Raw genomic sequence first — 19,391 nt, 5'->3', positions numbered from 1 at the left:
AAACAAACAAACAAACAAAAAAACAGTAGTTACGGTTTAATCCCCTGTAGAAACCAAAAATATGGCGACTGGTAAACTTACCTATAATTTGCAGAGCACGCAAACCTCAAAAACGCTCATAAAAACGTACAGAAAAGTTGTAAAATCCTGGCAAACACAGTGCCATTAGAAAAGGGTCGAAAATTGCCAAAATATGGCTTTCCATGTGCCTAATGGGCTGCGTTAGGTTTCAATGTTAATGTGGTAAAATGTGCAGTCGCCATCTTCTTCGGGATCATGCACTCGATCGTTAATTTTTATTGTTTCTATTGTTCAAGTACCACATATGTTTATTAAAAACAATAATTAGAGAAGGGAAAACATCTTGGAAAATGTTTTTGTAAATAGTGACAATTTGGACTCTTTTACCTTCTCAAAACTGTAGTAAGCCGCCTTAAAATTCATACAAGTATGAGAAAGTTAAAATTGCAATTTTGGCCGGATGCGAAAAAAAACAAATTTTGTAGAACTTACTTGAAGCGATCTGACAATATTATCGAGTGTTAGAGATGGCGTACGTTGTTCTCGTTTAAGAAATACAGTTTGTCAATATTACAGTAGCTTTTAATACTTATTACCTGAATTTTAGCCTTTAAAAAGAGTAATAAGCAAAGTATAAAAACAATTGAGTAGGTGATGGTGATGTTAATGAAAGCCTAATTCTTGGATAGCATGTTCAAAACTGAATCCTTCAACATAGCAACTTTCGATGATGACGCCTTACGTCACGATATCCAGAATTTCAGAAAAACCGTTTTCGGAGACGATAAGGAACGTTTTGCAAAAATAACTGCATGAAAAATGAGTTTTTTTCAACAAAAACAAGAAACTTTAAAATTTAAAAACAAAACAAAACAAAAAACATTTCTGTCAAAATGTGATTGCAATGGAAGCATTAAGTTCTGATGCTAGTGACCTGTCATATCAAATTGTTCCCAGATAAGCTTGGCGGCATCTACTTCAATATTGAAAAAGTTATTAACGGTTGAAGTCAGACACGGCACTTCTCACGGACGTCATATGTCGTGCGGAGGTGGTCAGTGTATATGAACAAAATAATTGACTTCCAAGGGAGAATTTCGGTGTTCATATTACCGACAGACTTAAAATCTAATAATTCAGGCGAGTGCAGAGGTAACGATGATTTGCTTGTAAACTTACACGCAAAACCAATGGATAAATAAGAAAACGTTCGCCAAGCACTTTGGTATATTCGTAAACAAGATTGACTAGCCTTTTTGACATGTAAGTATACCAGGCATACAATTTCCTAAGCGCAGTTTTTTTGTGAAGTCTAAAGCCTGGAAGATCAAGACAAATCTAATATACAAAATGTGTACAAGTAAGCACGAACACCCGCTTCCATGGATCGTAATACTGGGAGTTGAAACTCTGGTCATTATTCTCGGAAATGTGGCTACAGTTATCGTGTTTTGGAAAAACAGATCCCAGCTGAAGCAAACTTGTTTATTCCTGATAAATCTAACAGTTGCCGATCTGATGGTTGGTATCGGCAACATTGAAAGTGTGGTCGTTGAAATACATAAGAGCTTCAAGACATCTTTGAGTTGTGAGACAGCTTGGGGAGACTACGTGGTTTCGGAGGAACTTTTTGGATGTGCATCCATTGGTTTCCTCGCTCTCATTTCTTTAGAGAGACTTTATGCGGTAGTATATCCTCTTCGCATCAGAACCACGTCGACACGTAAATATATTTTTAGCGTTGGAGTAGTGTGGCTTCTATCGGGTACAGTAGCTGTGGCCCAGCTGTTAGGAACTGCTGCAACTTTGATAACCAAAGACATCTTTATTTGGTTTGTGACAATGTACTTGTTTGTCTGCTTAATAATTATCTCGTGTGCATATTCTGCAGTGTGGTTCTCGTCCAGAAAGGAAGACCCAAGATTGCCACCAAACAGATATAAACGAAACAAAGAACTGGTTAAGACTCTGTTTATTGTAACTTTGTTGTCGCTAATTGCTTGGCTACCCTTTACCGTGGTACATAATTTGCGGTTCACTTTGAAAGAAAATTTCGCCATTGGGCCAGTCTTCGATGATGTAACTCAAGTTCTTCAGTTGGCAAATTCTTTTATTAATCCAGTAGTATATTGCTTTAGGATGCCACTGTTCAGAAGAACCCTGAGAGGATTATTCACCAGGAAGAAAGCAACGAGGCTACACTTTCGTGAACACCAAACTTGCTCATAAACTCATACCGTCATTCCTCTCTGAAATTCGAATTTAAGTGAAGCTTTTTAAGCGCAGAAACGACTCCGTTATTTCATGTTTATAAATAAGGACGCAACGTATGTCTAAAGCATTAAAGCAGCAAAGCCCATCAGAAAGTACAAATATGAAACTATTAATGCAAAAGAACTAATTCTGAAGGGGTATTATAATTATTATCCGTTATCTAACCCTCGTTTTTTTTTTCTTTTTTTCTTTTTTTTTTTTTGTTTCTTACTATGAATTAGTCGTTACACTATTAGTCGGTTTATTTGTCATAACGGCGCTTTAGTCTTGCTAAATCTAGTCGTGTGATATCCATATCAGGTCTCTCTTTTTCGTTTTTCCTGTGTCTCTTTTGTTTAGTTTTCGTGTCATTGTCTTTTTTCGGTTTCTTTTTCTTCCTCCTCTTCTTCTTCTTCTTCTTCTTCTTCTTCTTCTTCTTCTTCTTCCTTTTCTTTTTCTTTTCTTTTCTTTTTTTTGGGTCAGCGCAAGTGTCAGAAGTAGTTGGTCCAAAAATTGGTCGAAATATTCAATTTTTTGTAATGTTTTTTCTATGGAAGGAAAATACTCAACATGGAAATTTTTTTCATCGATTTGATTTCGTGCAATTTATAAGGATTAAATACGCAAATAGCTGCGTTGCCCCTAAAGGTATGTATAGATTACTCCATCCTTTCAGTGTATGTTTAATCGTTTTAATTAAAAAAATGCATGGAAAACACTAGGGCTCAACGGATATATCCATAAGTCGGTTGTTTTCGTCTAAACGCTCTCATAAGGTATTGCTTAATTAAAGCACGTTTATATTGCTGGGAATGATTTTGATTGTTCTCAGAGTATAAGTTTATTGTTATAAAAATAAACGGCCACCTCGGTGGCCAACAAATGGCAAATGATGTTTTTGTCAGTTCTTCCCAGCAAACCACGCGCAGCCACTGCATTGTATGGTAAAGGAGTTACAAATAGATGCAATAACATAGAGCATAAAGCACGTTTATATGTTGATAACATTTTATCTCGTTCCATTCTACCTGCGGATGGGGTTGGGGACTGCTCCCGACGTGCTTGTTTGCTGAAGCGTTATTGAGCGCATGGCCTTTATTTGTCTCAAATTATTTTGTGGAATATTCCTGTATTATAATCTTCATGAAATTTTATGCGCAACCAAGCATTACATTGAAGTCTGTGCGTTATAAATTTTAATAACAATTATTGGTATTACACAAAATTATAATTACTCGATCATTAACCGAACGTTTGACAAAGGGGAAGTTTTACATTCCTCTTGCCGTTGATTACTCATTAGGATCAGTCTAAAAGTTTATTTCTTTGTGCGATATTAAAGATATTCAATTCCAGGATACGTTTCCTGTGATACTTGGAACATTTTTTTTTTTAAATAAAATGTCGATAAACCCACAACTAGCGGGATTGAAACCAGATGTTCTTTTGACGGCGGAAACTCTATGAAATGTTGCGACGCAACGCTTTGTTATTGGTAACTTGCTCGACGCAACTTGCGGCTTTCAATGAAACTTTTCCTGTTTCGTTTCAGTTTTGACAAATTAAGGTGTTTATTGTTCCACATAAAATTAAATAAAGCAACTTCGGTGTCAAACCGAGGCACGTAGGATAGTCCTAAGCAGGACAGTTTGTCAACAGACTTTTATTAATTGCTGAATCACAATCACCCTGGCATTAGAACTATTTTGGCCTTACCTACTTATAAATACATATGTAATACATGAGAGTGGAGCTAAAAAGGAATTCAATCAGCTTGCATGAGAGGAAAATTGTTGTGGACTGGGAAACGAACGCCGCTAAAAAAGCCTACCAGGTTTTCATTGCTTTTTTCTGCATCAAAATGTAGCAAAATTGAAAATGGCACAGAATCGAAGAAGATAATTGTTAAAATTCATTTTCCTGTTTACCGAAAATTTATTGCGATTTAAAATTACAGTCCGCGTTTGGACTTGACTCAAAATTACACATAAAAAATGACATTCTCTGCTGGTAACACTGACTTCGTTGGCACGGTAGTAAATTTGACTGTGAGAATAAGAACTCCCAATGTATTTCCTCACGGGTACTTTCATACCCCGGGGTGTTTCTTTTAGCTGACGAAGTACAGTTATCCTGCTGTTTACCAGTGCCTAACAAAGAAAGGCAGTGTCTCACACGGTGCGTACATCGTCACTTCGACGTGCTGAAACAGTGGCGTATCTACAAAGTAGACTGACGAATCAAATCGTTCGCAACTGTCTTTCGTTACCTTCAAGATTCTTCGTTCTCGCTTAGGATAAACTGGAGTTACACCAGAGGATTACTGAATCGTAAACACTCTTTTTCCTTAGCCATCGTAGTTTTAGAAGAAACAAAACACAAACCGCGGTGATAATCATGGAACCAAAACGCATGTTAAACAAAGTTAATTTCCTTGACGTTTCGTATGTACAACATACATCTTCAGAAGTGACCGTTAACTAGATTACAATCGAAATTTAAACGCGAAAAAAAAGAAAAAGACTGGTATCTAATAATATGTAACAAGACTAATAGTTAATAACAAACAGATGAGTCTGCGGGAGAGAAAAAAAAAATTACCATAATAATAATAACAATACAAAATGTTAGTGAAGAAAAAGTTTTTTTTCACTGCCAACGTTTTCATTCAAGGCTGGCCTTAAATCACGAATTAACAATGCTTCCTTAATTTTACAATGTATATCTGACCTACCAGTTGCTAAGATATCAAAATTGTCCCATTTAATATTGTGACCCGTGGAAGTAACGTGATCCGCAATGGCTGAGGTGTGACTACTTTTAGCAAGGGCCTTAAAATGTTCAGTTTTTCTATCGTGTAGTCGACGCTTTGTTTTTCCCATATAAAAATCATCACAGTCCCAGCAGCTTGCCTTGTAAACCACCTTAGACATCTGAGAACGGCTGAACCTGTCCTTGTACGGGAAAAAAGACCTAATTCGGCGGGTGTTTCGGAAAATTATTTTAACGTTAAAACAACCAACCCTTCGCCTGTTAAGGTACGGTTAGACAGTGGGAGAAGATTCGTGGGGTTGTCCATCAAACGTAATCACGAAGTATATGCTTTCTAACTTTTTTTGGAAAAAAGCCTGTAAGTGGTAAGTATAGCTGTTCTCTAAATTTCGGAGTTATAACGGTCTTAGGTCCCATCCGTACTAGGCTGGGGAATTTGAAAACGGTACTTTCTTTCTTTCTCCGGTTAGACCTTCTGTCTACAGTAATCCGTCTCGAAACCGAGCTTTTCGAGAACGGTCCTCGATCAACTTCCGCCGACTTCATAAGCTATTTAGGCTTGTAAAAACGTTTAACCTTTCAATGATAAGGGTCCATCCCAGACTTACTAAAATGTGCACAAGCAAGTACAGCAACTCACTCCCAAGGATCTTTATATTAGGAGTGGAATCACTGATAATTATTCTTTCAAATATCGCCACCGTTATCGTATTTTGGAAAAGAAGATCCCAGTCAAAGCAAACCTGTTTGTTCTTAATAAATCTGACCGTTGCGGATTTAATGGTTGGGGTTGGTCTCATTGAAGATGTAGTCAATGAAATATGGAAACTGGCCTCTTCAAGTTGTACGACAAGTTGGGAGAAATATGTCGTGCTGAACGAGATTTTTGGCAGTGCCTCCATTAGTTCCCTTGTTCTCATTTCTTTAGAGAGACTCTACGAGATAGTGGGGCCATTTCGCTTCAAAAACACATCAAGAGGAAAGTATATTTGCAGTATTGGGGTAGTGTGGCTTATGTCGGGATTTTTAGTTTTTGCACAACTGTTAAGGCCGTTCCACGATGTCGTCAGTTGGGTTGGAACAGTATACTTGTTTGTTTGGTTAATGACCATCTCGTGTGCATATTCTGCAATCTGGTTCTCTTATAAAAACAAAGATCCCAGATCACCACCAAACAGACACGAGCGAAACAAAGAACTGGCAGACTCTGTTTATTGTAACTTTGCTATCACTTATTACATGGCTTCCTTTTACAGTAATCAGGAGTATAAGGGTCACCTTTAATATGCCCGATGTTTCTGGGCCAGTCCTTACGGATGTAGCCCGATTTGTTCGGTTGGCAAATTCCTTAATCAATCCAATCGTTTATTGTTTTAGGATGCCACTATTTAGAAGAACCTTGAGAGAAATGTTTTTAAAAGAGATGACAACAGGGCTACACGTTAGTGAACACCAGACTAGCTCAGAAACTATAGCCCCAGTTCTACTTTCAATTTCGCATTTAAGTGTGGCAACTAAAACTAACAAAATTTCATCAGACTGACGATTCAGTGAATTCGACTCTTAAGTAAGCTTGCAAGCAGGTCGAAAACGTAGCAACTAACATGAATAATAACAATTAGAGAAAATAATTTAAAAGTGATAAATTTTCCAGGGATTGAATTGCGTTATTGTTTTCTTGGTTTTGTTCCTATGATGTGGGTTTTTTTGTCATTTATGTAATCCCCAAATTTTTCATACGTTTTCAGTTTCAGTTCACATGTGGGCTCAGCTGTATAAGCCTAGTGCTGTTGTTGATGTCGCTTTTGTTCTTCTCTGCTTTATTTTGTTTTACATAATTATTCTTTTTCATTGTCTTTTCCAACCCGAAAGGGTCAGGAGATTTTGGTCTATAGGGGTTGAAGCCATTTTTAATTTCCTGTTAAAAGATCCTCATTTTGTTATTCAGAAAAGTATGCTTAACATGACAAATGTTCATCTGGCGTATGTGTAATTCATTTGGAAATGTTGACTAGCTATAGAATATCCACTACGTATTCCCGTTTTACTCCTTCCTTAATAAATACTTAATTTTTAATTAAATTATGCGCAGCAATAGATCCCTGTAGTTCATTCATGTTGCGACCGACCGATTGTAGTCTTTTAAAGCCTTGAAAGGTGGTAAAAGAATATTGCTTAATTTAAAGAACGTGAACGTATGTTGATATTATCGGAATATTGCTCTGAATTTACAAAAAAATTCTTTAATCAAAGTTTGTGTTGTGCATGAATTACCGGTTGCCGCTGAGAATTCACCTGGATTATTCAGACAGTTCAGTTTTAATATTTATAATGTACTAGGGAAGTAGTGGAATAAACAGCCCAAAGTGTTTATTTATTTATTTATTTATTTTATTGAGGCCTAACGAAATCGAAATTCGGAAATCAAAATTTACGTTGCCCTTCAATTTGTGTATAGAAAGAGGAGGAGACTAGGGCGAGGAAACTACACAAGGAGGTTTTAGTGGAATCTAACACGCGCTCATACACGTGAGAATGGCTAAATCTAAAGGGCAACAATTATGCAATTGTTGCCCGGCAGGGTTTACGCTGACTTCTTGCCTTATTACTAGCGATATATATAACTAATTACCGCAATGATGATGTTAAAACCTATAACTTATTCATTTAAAAAAAAAAAAAGAAGTGAAAATTTCATTATCAGACTATGATGCCGTAAAATAAATATTGAACTTCGAACCTTGCTAATAAAATCCTTGGTTTCAGCTAACGTGCGTATATTGTCAAGTAGTGTGTTCCAGTGTTTCGCGGCGTAATAACTAAAACATTTTAGGCCATATTTGGTGCTATCCACCTTAGGTAGAGACAAAACATTCGCACCTCGCAGGTTGTAATTTCCTCGTTCTGATGTTAATAAGACGATCAATGCTTGCCGGCACTCTTCCCTGAAAACAACTGTTTAAGGTAACAATATGTCCTGGATCCTACGGGTTTCTTAGTTACTGTGTAAGCCTATCAATTTTAACAAAGTAGGATGTAGAATTGTTCTTGTAAATAAATCTTGGAGCACGCTGGTTTACTTTCTCCAGTTTGCCAGTGTTTCTGGCGCCACAGCGGTACCAGACTTGGCCGCAATAAAATAAATTAGGCAAAACAAAGGCGCGATACTGAGTGCTTCTTTGGTCTTGCATGGTGAAATATATTTTTAGCCTATTCAGCGCATTCACATGTCCTCCTACGTCGCATTCACTAGTCTTATTAATTTTTTATTTATTGTCTAAGAATGCCAGATTGCAGAAAAGCCATGATTAATCCAGATGATATAATGCAATTGTGGCACTCAGGGAAATAATGTATCTGGTACATTTTTTCGAGTGTAATTTACGACTAAAAACTGGCTTCTTGTGGATTTTAAAGACACGACAACATAACGTTAACGTGATTGTAGTATACGTAAGATAATTGTATATAGACGAAATGATATCAACAACAACAACTACTCGCCGGAACAATGGAACAATAGGAGGATCGAAATGCACCAATCACAGCCGACCTTTGTGATATAAATGATACCGTGCAATCAGTCGACTTTATCGCCTGAAGAAGACTAGCAGTAAGCAGTCGAAACGCCGAGATGTACATCTCAAGTGACTACATCGTGAGACAAACGATAATACACTTTACTGTAACAAAAAAACTAATTTCAATTTTTATTTTCTGCAAAAATGGAATTGATTCGCCGAGTTACGAAATTTGACAAACCTGATATCCGTCATCCCAAATCCTCACATCGCGCACCATCCCCAAAACTGTATGCAGAACTCGGAAAAAAATAAATTACTTTAAACCCACTTATAAAAATGTCCCAATTTTTCTGATCTCCAACGCGAAAAAAAATATCGTTGCAGCTATTTTTGTTAATTTTCTACGAATTTTCAAAGTTTGTGAAATTGGCCTTTTCCGCGGCCATGACCAAGCAATAGCGAAGAATAGGGCGAGTTGGCCTGTGACGTCATCGAAGGACCAACAATGTTTGCTTCTAAGGAGAATATATGCGAACATGGGATAGCGTGATTCAAAATCGTTGCAGAATTAATGTAAGGTAGGTGTGTTGCTGAAGGGAGCAGCGGTACAATAAGGCTAGGAGAGAACTATCCCCTTCCTTCGATACCTCTATCTCCAGAAGTGAAAAAAGAAGAAAGAAGTGTGCTGACTTTTGTGAAGTCGGACTGAAAGAGGGAGTCAAGGTAGATAAGATACGAATTTAATTTGGATAAGATGGGAGCCATCTGACTATTCTATTGATACGAGCCCCAGAGTCCCACACCAAAATAATGGATACTGCGTGACATGATTATACGGCAAATTAATCGCATCGCGTATTTTGTCCTCGAAATAGAGAGTTTTCTAAACGAATAGTCAACGACACGTTCTTCCTACAACGAGGCGATTAAGATTAGTGAGGCTTCGAACTGCTGAACTAGCTATGTATTTGTGGATTTTATATATACAACCACACGCAAGCTACACGCACGAGGTCAACAATGCGGTTGAGTTTCTTAAAGGCTCTGCCGCATATACAACTGTTTTGTTCTTTGAGCAAAGAAATACATCTATCTCAGTTACAAACTAAAACAAATCAAGCATTGATAGGTATATAAGGAAAGTAAAACAAAACATTTAGATTTGACTTTATCGTAGCCGCCCAATCGCAGTTAGACTCCGAATTGTATTGCTGGATGGTACAGTGCTTTCATTTAAAAGTCTTGTCCAGTTTTGATAAAATATGAAGCGCAAATACCGCAAATGTGTTTTGACAGTGCTCGAAACCTAGTCAAACTTCTATTGAGTGTTCTCAGCAAAGTCCTTTGATGACGTCACTAAAAGCTCGTCCCAGATCCCACCATGCTCAGTCGTGGCCGCAAAAATTACAACTTTAAGAGGCTGTCTCTGTAAAAACCGACCACTGATTTTACTTCGAAAATTCGATTTTTCTCATAAGCTGGGATTTTGAAGCCCTTACCTAGTCAGTCACTAAAATGAGTTTTATTTGAGTAAAAATTTTAATTGAACTTTTCTTGGATTAATCGAAGTTCGGTCCGCTCGACACAAGTTGCATGCCTGCCGAAACTGGAAAAATAGCACATTGCCGGCGCTCTAAAAAAATAATATTTACTCAAAAGTCCCAATTCTATTTTTCAACTCTAGATATATCATAGTAGTTTGTTCAGCCATGTTGCAATTATAATTCAATGTTGTTCCTTCAACGGTTAAAAGAAAATTTTCCACCCGTTAAATCGAGTTTTGAACCAAACACGAAAATAGCTCTACTTTGAAGGCACGTTTTAAAAATGTGGCACCTGTTTGAAACTGCTGCACTACATGAATAGAAAGTATAAGTGGCCCTTAATTAAAAACAGTAATAAAATTTGTCTGCCCACAAGGTTTTCAAAACTAACGACCGCTTAAAGTTCAGGAAATTGTGAAAATATTCCAGTGAGTAACTAACATACTCGCCTTCGTAAGGTGCTCCGATAAATTTACGTAAATCTCTTACCTGGCTTCAAGATTAAAGTTTTGGTCCTTTGTAGCGGTCCTTGAAACCTAGGTAGCATTAAAACTGCCAGCTTTTCCTTCCAGCGGTAGGTTTGTATACAAGGTACGTTTAAACGTTCATCATCTGTGTCGAGCGTGACGGTCACATACTTAGATGTTCTTTGTATTACTGACCATTGTTTTTCTCGAAGCCGGTTTAATCATGTAGAGTCCTCTTAAAAGCTTTGTAGAAGCACTCTTTTGGACAACTCTCGGCATACATACATGTATGAACAGTAAACGGTGATCCGGGGATCCAAGGAAGGATTGATAAATGCCACGGCCATTTTGTGTTCACAACCGGTGTTTTACTTCCCAATCTTCCCAATCTTCCCTTTTAAGAGGACTCTACATGATTAAACCGGCTTCGAGCAAAACAATGGTCAGTGATACAAAGAACATCGAAGTATGTGATCGTCACGCTCGACACAGTCAGATGACATAGTAAATGGTTTGAACCCAGGAGTATCGATAGTTCGTATAGTGTGATCGTTCGGGTGAGGGTAGTTCTGAAAAGAACTGTTGTTGGTGACTGACGTTTCGACAACCTGAGCGGAAGTCATCTTCAGAGTCAAGTGAATAGTTTTTGTCAGTCAATGATTTTATAATTCTGGTCCGTTGAACAAGATTGGTCAGTTTAGCCATGATGGTATTGGCTGAAAGACTTGTGTAAAGTTTGTCATCCGTCATTGGTGGGTTTCGATTCGTCTTATTGTTAGTCAAATTGGTCGGTCTTTGGTCCGTCTATTGTTGGTTAACTTAAGTCGGTCTGTTGGAAGTCCGTTTGTCGGTTTCGTTTCCGTCATGGATAAGTCGTTTGTAAGGCGCCGGTAGTTGTTGACATCTGTTAAGTGGCGTTTGTTCTAGGTTAGTGTACCAGCTTTCCAGAGTCAGTCGTTGAAAATAGTTTGTACTGTAGGTTAAGCACCGAGCAGAGTCCCAGGCAATGTTGTGGTTTGTCAGTTGATGATGTACAGCAATGTGATTGTTGGCATCACCATTTCTCGTGGCTCGTTTGTGTTCAGTCAGTCTCGTGTTAAGGTTTCTGCCAGTCTCACCAATGTAGGAAGCCTAGCAGTCGGAGCATTTGATCTTGTAAACTGCTCCCTGTCTGTTGTTAGGTTCGTCCCTGTCTTTCACGTTGGTTAGTAAATGTCGTAACGTAGTTGTAAGTTTTTGGGCTACACGGATGTTGTAGGGCTGTAGGATCCGTGAGATGGTCTCAGAAGTACCCTTAATATAAGGTATAGTCACTCTAGTAACAGGCGTTGGGTTCCTGTTCGTTGCGTCAGCTTCAGTAGGTCAGTAAATGTTTCGTCTAATAAAGTCAGCGTTGTAGTTGTTTTTGTGAAAAACACGTTCAAGTTATCTCTTTTCGTCAAGTAAGCTGTCCGGTGTGTTACAAACTAGTTGCGCTCGTTTCGTCAAAGTCTTTATAGTCGTGGCTTTGTGTAAAGTCGGGTTGTAGGATGATTCGTCAAGTAATCTGTCGGTATGCGTCGGTTGTTGTTCGCAGTTCGTTGTTGTTGCGTTGTTGTACCAAACAGTCTAGAAAAGGAACTTTTCCATTTTCTTCGATCTCTGTAGTAAACAAAATTAACTGGATGTCGGCGTTCTGTTCGTTCAGGTGGTCGTGAAAATCGTCAGTTTCGTCTTTGTGAACGGTGGTAAAGGTGCCGTCAACGTAGCGTAATCAAAGTGTTATCGTTTGTCGGCAAGTTGCAAGGGCGCGTGTTGCATCACGTGTTGCATCACAATTTCTGCGACAACAACAGAAACAGGCGACCCCATGGCTGTTCCATGCAACTGCTTGTAGGTTTTTTTTGTAGTGACAAAAACTGTTCACTTGACTCTGAAGATGACTTCCGCTCAGGTTGTCAAAACGTCAGTCACCAACAACAGTTCTTTTCAGGACTACCCTCATCCGGACGATCGCACTATACGAACTACTGATGCTCCTGGTTTCAAACCATTTACTATGTTACGTTCACTTGGACGACAGAGTAAACGACTTGCGAACAACTACATCAGTTCGGTAAGTACTATCAGACGAATACGCCAACAACTTTGGTTCAACCACCGCTGCAAAGACCACGGTCTCGTTCCGGCCGGACTTAAATTTGTTGTTGAACACACAAGAGGCCATCCAGATCGTCAAATCCACCTGCAGACGTCTGGTCAAAGCGCGAATAAACGACTGTCACAGAAGGCTCAACTACTGCAACAATAAACTATAACAACAACTTGACGAACTTAAACAACTGTTACCCACTAACTTACTTGACACGGTTACGACAACCGCCAACAGGCGAGCCGACAAAACCACAGACCGCGTTCGTACTGAACGAGAACGAAAACTGACAAGACTTCAACGCAATAAAGACAAAAAACGACCGAAAACCGACGATAACTGGGTCAGGAATATTTCCTCCGGTCCCTTATACAAAGCCTAGACTCACGTAATGTCCTACGGACTAAAACACTCAGTGACGCCTAAACGGATACCGACTGAGTCTATTGTATCTAGTGTTGAGGCGGTTCTGTCTCGTCAGCGAGACTTATCAGAATCTGCCAAGGATAACATAAAGCAGAATTGCTTCCACGGTACAATCAGCTTCTATACCTGACAATAACTTGACGAAAGACGAACAACAAGCACTGCAACGACTGAAAAACGACAACAACATTGTTATACTACCAGCCGACAAAGGACGTGTCACTGTTGTTATGGACAAGACTGACTACTTTGACAAAAGGGACGCACTTGTTAACGACAAACAAACTTAACAGCAAAATACTTACACTTAAAAAGACTGATGCTATTGACACTCAACGCTACTATCGACTGAGGTGCTCAGTACCTCAACCACCGGAACTTTATGGACTACCAAAACTGCACAAACCTGGTATACCGATGCGACCTATAGTGTCATTCTGTGGGTCCCCTACGTATCAACTGTCTAAGTACTTGACGACAATATTGCAACCCCTTACTGACAAATCAAGACGCAAACTATAATCTGCGGAGAACTTTATTGACGCTATTAAGACAGTACAGACACCTGACGACTACAAACTTGATTCTTTTGATGTGGAGAATTTCGGTCATTTAAATCTGGCTAATGTTTCGCGAGGTACGTACATTTTCATTAAGCACCTCCAGAAGCACAACACGCGCTGGCAAGTTTCTGCAGTTTAGATGTGGTTAAATGGAAAAACATGAAGTTAAAACTTACCAACAATGGAACCAAAGGAACTATTCTTCTTTCGGAAATGTTTCCTGAAAGTGGTTTGCAATGGCATCGAGAATACGCTTTATTCGAGTGACACGAGGTTTCGTCGCTGTGCTCTGGGAAGGAGGCATGCTGAGGATCGCAAGCAGTCCCTTTGTTCCGAACTTTAAATATAACTCTTTGAGATGTGAATAGGAAAGCCGACTTCCTGCAATCTTCTGAGCCATTGATAGTTTTATTGCACCATTGTCGTCCCTGGGGTCGAAAAGTCTTCCGCTGAATGTCTGGAGAATTTCATGGCGTCGATCCAAATACGACATGCTGGCAATTGCTCGTTCAACACTAATAACTCCAGAACAATTCACGAGTTTCTCGTTGTTCAGTTGAAGTGCAGAACGAAACAGAATTTTTCTAAGTGCCTTAACGTCCTCCAAGGCATCGTGGGCCTCAAATTCCTCTTTAGAAAGATGTGAGTAAAGTGCTGATTGGTTTGATTTGCAAGATGCCGATTCACTGAGTTGCAAGGCCGGGTGTTTATCTTTCAAAAGATGTTTGACAAGGATTTAACTGTCGCCAAAATAAACATTCAGGTTGCTTAGTTTGCTGCGAAAATTTTCGTCGCTTCTCCGGAGAAGTATTGGAGTGTCAAATGTTGATGAATTATGACCTATTAGAACTATACAAGATTCCTTCCGGGATGAACATTTTACTTGACTAAGAAAGGTGTGAAACTGCTGAAGCGCTTTATCAAGGGAGACAGTTTCCACTGGTTGGTTTTCTTTCAATAATTTTCTGATTCCACTGATATTTTGTACAGATAGTTTGTTCACTCGTGAAGCTCCAATACTCACATTTCCTGTCGGTAGAACGTACTTTGAAAACACTTGATTTTCATGAATGGTGGACAGCTGACAGAGTTCTGCATTTTTCCCGGTGCAGGTAGTCTCAGTGTCAAAAACAACAAAAGTGTAGGTTTGGTTTGGATCATAAGTCAGTTTTGGCAGATCAGGTTGAGCATAGTAAGATGGTACTAGTTTTTCATACTCATGAAGCTCATTATCAGAAATGTTTTCCAAAAGATGTTCAATGTGAGTGTGAGTTCTTGGTGTAGGCTGATTGACACTTGTATCCAGATTCAAAGCAACTGCAGTTTCATAAGTTTTCCCCTCCTTAGCTTCTTTTTGACTATTTTGACTGGATTTTTCACCCCGTAATTTTTTCCTCCTATACTTGAAATTTTTCGTAGCCTTTCGGTTTCTGTCACTTAACACTTTTTTGTCCATCAGATCTTCATGTGATGTACAAAAATAGCCGGGTTCGATATTCAGTACTTCTAACGCTGTACTTACATAGCCATAGCCAAGATTTCTTTGGGCCACACCACAGGCTACTCTAAAGTCGTTGCTCGCACTTCCTCCGTAATACCGGGTTTTAGGGTTTTTTGTTGCTATGGTATTATTTAGACTTTCATTCCGTTGAGAGTTGGCACATGGGGAAAGCTTCTTGACAACAATATCAGTGGCATATTCAGAAAAGATGTTAGTTAGGCATTTTTCAGGGGCTCACCATGTACATGTAAACTCTTGCCATTAGGTAGTTCTATGTGTTGTATCCCTCAGGACATTTTTTGAAACCACACCAGGATATACGGCATGAACTGTGTTCCCCAAATGAATGTGGTACTATAGAGTTGAAACTTGATTTTAAGAATTCTGGATTTCCAGCATTGTGAGTTACAGCATGACTAATGCATTTTGCATAGTAACCCCCCTCCCCTCCCAAGGGTATAATCACCAATATCTTAGCTAGATAAAAGCTACATAAAAGCCTCTCAAATGTTTTTGGAAGTTTTAAAAAGTATTCCGTACAATGTTCCACGGCCATAAAGTTGAGGTATGAGGGTGATTGAGGCTTTGCACAAGGAAAGCAACACAGCTTTTTGAGGTATGTATTAGTGTTGCATCTCATGATGCTTGATATAATTATCACGTCCTTTCACTGTTTTTTTTTAGTTTTTTTTGTTTTTTCTTATTGCCTTAGGCTAGATTCTGACCAACATGAACAATACAAGCAGCCAAACGCTTCCCGTTTGGAAAATGTGGATCTGGAGCACAACATTTATGTTGGAAAGCATAACGATTGTCTTTGCCAATTCCATCACAATTTATATCTTCTTGAGTCAAAGGAAAACTCTGAGGCACACAAGCTACGTAGTAATCAGCTTGGCTTTGGCTGACCTAAGCGTAGGCCTGTCGGCAGGTTGTTTTGGTGTGGAGAACCTGGTCTTCAGCTATACTGGAGAAAAGCCCACCGCGATAGGATGTCTAACTGTAGATTTTATCTCAGAATGTGCTTCTATTGTGTTTCTAGTTGTTCTTTCTTTAGAGAGAATGCATGCCGTATTTTGGCCTCTACGTCATCGCATTACTAAAACCCGTAGTTATATTTATGTTATTTGGGCAGCTTGGCTGTTTCCTTTCACTTTCACAGTCATATTTATAATAACGTACATTGGAATTATCAACCGGAAAATCTCGATGAGTTTGTTTATTTTCTTGAAGGCTGCTTTTTCGCTCATTGTTTGCATCGTATACTGTAGAATTTGGTTTCGTGTGAAGCACCTACGAAAGCAAAGCATACGAAAGCATCGTCATATCGCAAACAGCAACTTAACCAAAACCTTGCTAGTTGCCTCTCTTCTATCAGTGGCAGCATGGCTTCCCGCGAGCGCCACACTGCTGGTTAGTGTCCTTTGCAAGAACTGTTTGTTGTTAAACAACTCAAGCCGTGTTGTTTAGGCGGCAAGGATTCTTCAGTTTGGAAACTCTCTGCTGAACCTTATTATCTACAATATAAGGATGCACGAGTTCAGGGCCAAATTGATTAGATAACTCTCCAGGCGTCTCTCGAGAACGTCGATTCAACCAACGTCCTTGATATCGCGAACTTTACCAAATTTTGCCGTACAGTCTGCTCCTATAACACTGCTGTCCTTAAGACCTCTAGCCAGCTCTTCGAGCGGTCGTATAAATTTCTCGATCAGCAACCAGGAAAGTGAAATGGTAAAATGACATATTAATTAGCAATGAAACAGATAGATAAAGGAAATCCGGATCTTCTTAACAAAGCGATTTCGAATCTCCCGCTTGTTATTAATCATTCGAAACCGGATTCCATCAAAAGCATCAAATGCAGATGACTCGTTGACGTCACATAAGCGAACGCAATGTCGCGTGATACTGGTACCTTTTACGCCGTTTATTTCGATTTTGATTGCCCTACCCTTCAGCGGGTCCTGTTCACGTGATCCCCCGGAAATGCATGTTTCATGCATATGTTCCCTTGTACCCTATGTTCCTGTGAACGCGGGTTAAAGTTGACCATGTTCCCCTACTCCCTAAAACCATTGGGAGACCTATTAAATGGCGTCGGACACGAGATGCTAACCAACTGTCAACGGTTATTTATTACTTCATTTTTATCCAACGTTTGAAATGCATGTTACATAGCAAAATATCGCGGTAGCAAGTTTACTTTTTTTTGAAGAAAGTGAACAAGTAACATACTCACAGTAGTTGCTATTCATAAATTGAACTATAAAAAAATCTACGAGATATTTATTTCTCCAAGCGTTACAATTGCATTATATCAGCTGGATTATATCATGACATGACTTGTTGGAACATTATATAAAGACAGTGCACTTGAAAAGTGGATTAGTGCGATATTTGTTCGGCTATCGCCTAACGTATTAACGTCGGGATTACTGGAGTGACCGCGGCATTTGGAATGGAAAATAGTTGTGACACAGCTTTTCTGTAATCTGGCATTCTTAGACAATAAATCAAAAAATTAATAAACGAATTACTGAACTGAAGGAGTTTAAGAACAAAAAGGACCACAATGTGCATTTTTCTACACGGAACACACATATTTACTAGAACTAGTAGAATTTTGAATGGTAGGCAAGTCAACACAAATGTTCCTGTTATCAAAAACAATGTCTTAGACAGCTTCGACTCTCTCCTCGCCCTCACTCCGTTTTGTATGCGGGAAGTCTGCTTACGCCAGATGACGCAGTAAGAAGAGCACGTTATTAGCAAAGGAGTTGACAAACTGATAATAACAACTGTTAATAACTGATGACGTGTCACGATTGAATAGTGCTGAAACACTCGAACTGAAGTCACCGCGAGGGAGAGGATCCATGGCGTTGCTATGGCAATGGCGTAGCTATGTGAGGATAACTGCCGATGACGAAGTGGCCGACTGATGACAAGCACTCTTTCAAGAGAAATAACGGTCAATGTGAAAATGGAGGAGAGACCTGTAAACATATCGACTCCATCAAGAACGAGTAGTGACACGAGTTTGCGTTCAGAGATGACCGTGGTCATATAAATCGGTACTGCAAATAATCCAACTAGCAGATCAGCTATTGCCAAATCGATTAACAGGTAAAGAGAACGTTTGCGAAACCTTCGCTTGACAAAAACTACAATTGACAGGGAGTTGCTAATAATGATTAAAACTGCTGTCACTCCAAAACACACACTCCAGAACCAGTTCCAGCTGTTGAAGTTCATGGTGAGTACACAACACAAGTGCAGAGAGCTGCAAAAAAAAAAATAAAAAGATAAATAAAAAAGAATATGATACAACGTAGGATTAATTAAGGAATAGAAAACATGTCCCGTGTGTCTATCGAGCTACAGAAACACGAGTGGAAGTTTGGGAGAACGAAAAATGCTGTGGGAACAAGAGCCGCAAGCGACTGTTTCCACAGCTTTTTCGAGTTCTCCCAAACTTTCTCGAGTGTTTCTGTAGCTCGATAGAAACACGGAGAACATGTTTTCTATTTCTTTTAGAAAACACCGCGACAGAAAAAAGGAAAACAACTTGTTTACTTTGATTATGAAAATGTAAATTCTCCTTGCACGCGCCATCATTACGTCAACTGCTCGTGCTAGTTCTGTGTTTCCATCGAGTTACAGAAACAGGATTTTAACCAATTAGCGCGCGTATTTTCTCAGGGTTGTTATATATATATATATATATATATATTTTTTTTTTTTTTTTTTTTTTTAAAAAAGGTATACTTTATTAAAATGTAATAATATTACGTTGTATCGGTCTCCAACGTATACCAGAAGGATCACTCTCCGTGGTTGCTGGCCTAAACGTCATAATTACAGTCATAAAGTGAACATGGCGACGCCCGGGTGGTTTAAACTGAACACCAAACACTCCATATTGAATGAATGAATGGATGAATGAATGAATGAATGAATGAATGACAGAAAGAATAAATGAAAGACTTTATTTGAGTGTCAAAGAGGATCTACAATTGTAGCTGTAGAAAAACCAATTGGGGACACTATTTACCAATTGAACAAATCATTTTTGAATTAAAATGCCAGGACCACTGAGTTAAAGAGAACCATCAGGTATACTAGCTTTGGAACTCAAACTGCTTTTCAGCCAATCTCCTCTTTAGTGTTATTTTATAAACAAACA

At 38.9% G+C, this 19,391-nt stretch overlaps 3 protein-coding genes and 1 pseudogene across 3 annotated transcripts; 2 read left to right on the top strand and 2 right to left on the bottom strand.

The window, feature by feature from the left end:
• The first annotated feature begins 1,371 nt into the window (after window positions 1-1,371).
• On the top strand, window positions 1,372-2,252 carry LOC110047956 (rhodopsin, GQ-coupled-like). The gene has a single exon (XM_020753711.2). The coding sequence runs from the start codon at window positions 1,372-1,374 to the stop codon at window positions 2,248-2,250; it is 879 nt and encodes a 292-aa protein (XP_020609370.2). The 3' UTR covers window positions 2,251-2,252.
• Window positions 2,253-5,658: 3,406 nt separating this feature from the next.
• On the top strand, window positions 5,659-6,589 carry LOC149098263 (adenosine receptor A1-like; annotated as a pseudogene).
• Window positions 6,590-13,897: 7,308 nt separating this feature from the next.
• On the bottom strand, window positions 13,898-15,157 carry LOC149098262 (uncharacterized). Its single transcript, XM_089276665.1, has 2 exons — window positions 14,557-15,157; window positions 13,898-14,412 (listed from the first exon to the last, which is right to left on the bottom strand). The coding sequence occupies exons 1-2, from the start codon at window positions 15,155-15,157 to the stop codon at window positions 13,898-13,900; spliced, it is 1,116 nt and encodes a 371-aa protein (XP_089132791.1).
• A 2,383-nt stretch (window positions 15,158-17,540) lies between these two features.
• Window positions 17,541-18,546, bottom strand: LOC149098261 (beta-1 adrenergic receptor-like). The gene has a single exon (XM_089278199.1). The coding sequence runs from the start codon at window positions 18,458-18,460 to the stop codon at window positions 17,618-17,620; it is 843 nt and encodes a 280-aa protein (XP_089134325.1). The 5' UTR covers window positions 18,461-18,546; the 3' UTR covers window positions 17,541-17,617.
• Between the last annotated feature and the right edge of the window lie 845 nt (window positions 18,547-19,391).

The sequence above is a fragment of the Orbicella faveolata genome, unplaced genomic scaffold, assembly GCF_042242905.1.
Source record: "Orbicella faveolata isolate gen_17 unplaced genomic scaffold, um_ofav_v1 contig_46, whole genome shotgun sequence".
Taxonomy (NCBI): domain Eukaryota; kingdom Metazoa; phylum Cnidaria; class Anthozoa; order Scleractinia; family Merulinidae; genus Orbicella; species Orbicella faveolata.
This window is presented reverse-complemented; position numbering and strand designations above follow the sequence as displayed.

Bases quoted from the DNA above. Each gene is read 5' to 3' on its own strand.
- LOC110047956 (XM_020753711.2), top strand. From the start codon at position 1,372: ATGTGTACAAGTAAGCACGAACACCCGCTTCCATGGATCGTAATACTG.
- LOC149098262 (XM_089276665.1), bottom strand. From the start codon at position 15,157: ATGGACAAAAAAGTGTTAAGTGACAGAAACCGAAAGGCTACGAAAAAT. The intron at 14,413-14,556 runs GTATAGTTCTAA...ATCTTTTGAAAG, and splicing joins TTCATCCCGGAAGGAATCTT to ATAAACACCCGGCCTTGCAA.
- LOC149098261 (XM_089278199.1), bottom strand. From the start codon at position 18,460: ATGAACTTCAACAGCTGGAACTGGTTCTGGAGTGTGTGTTTTGGAGTG.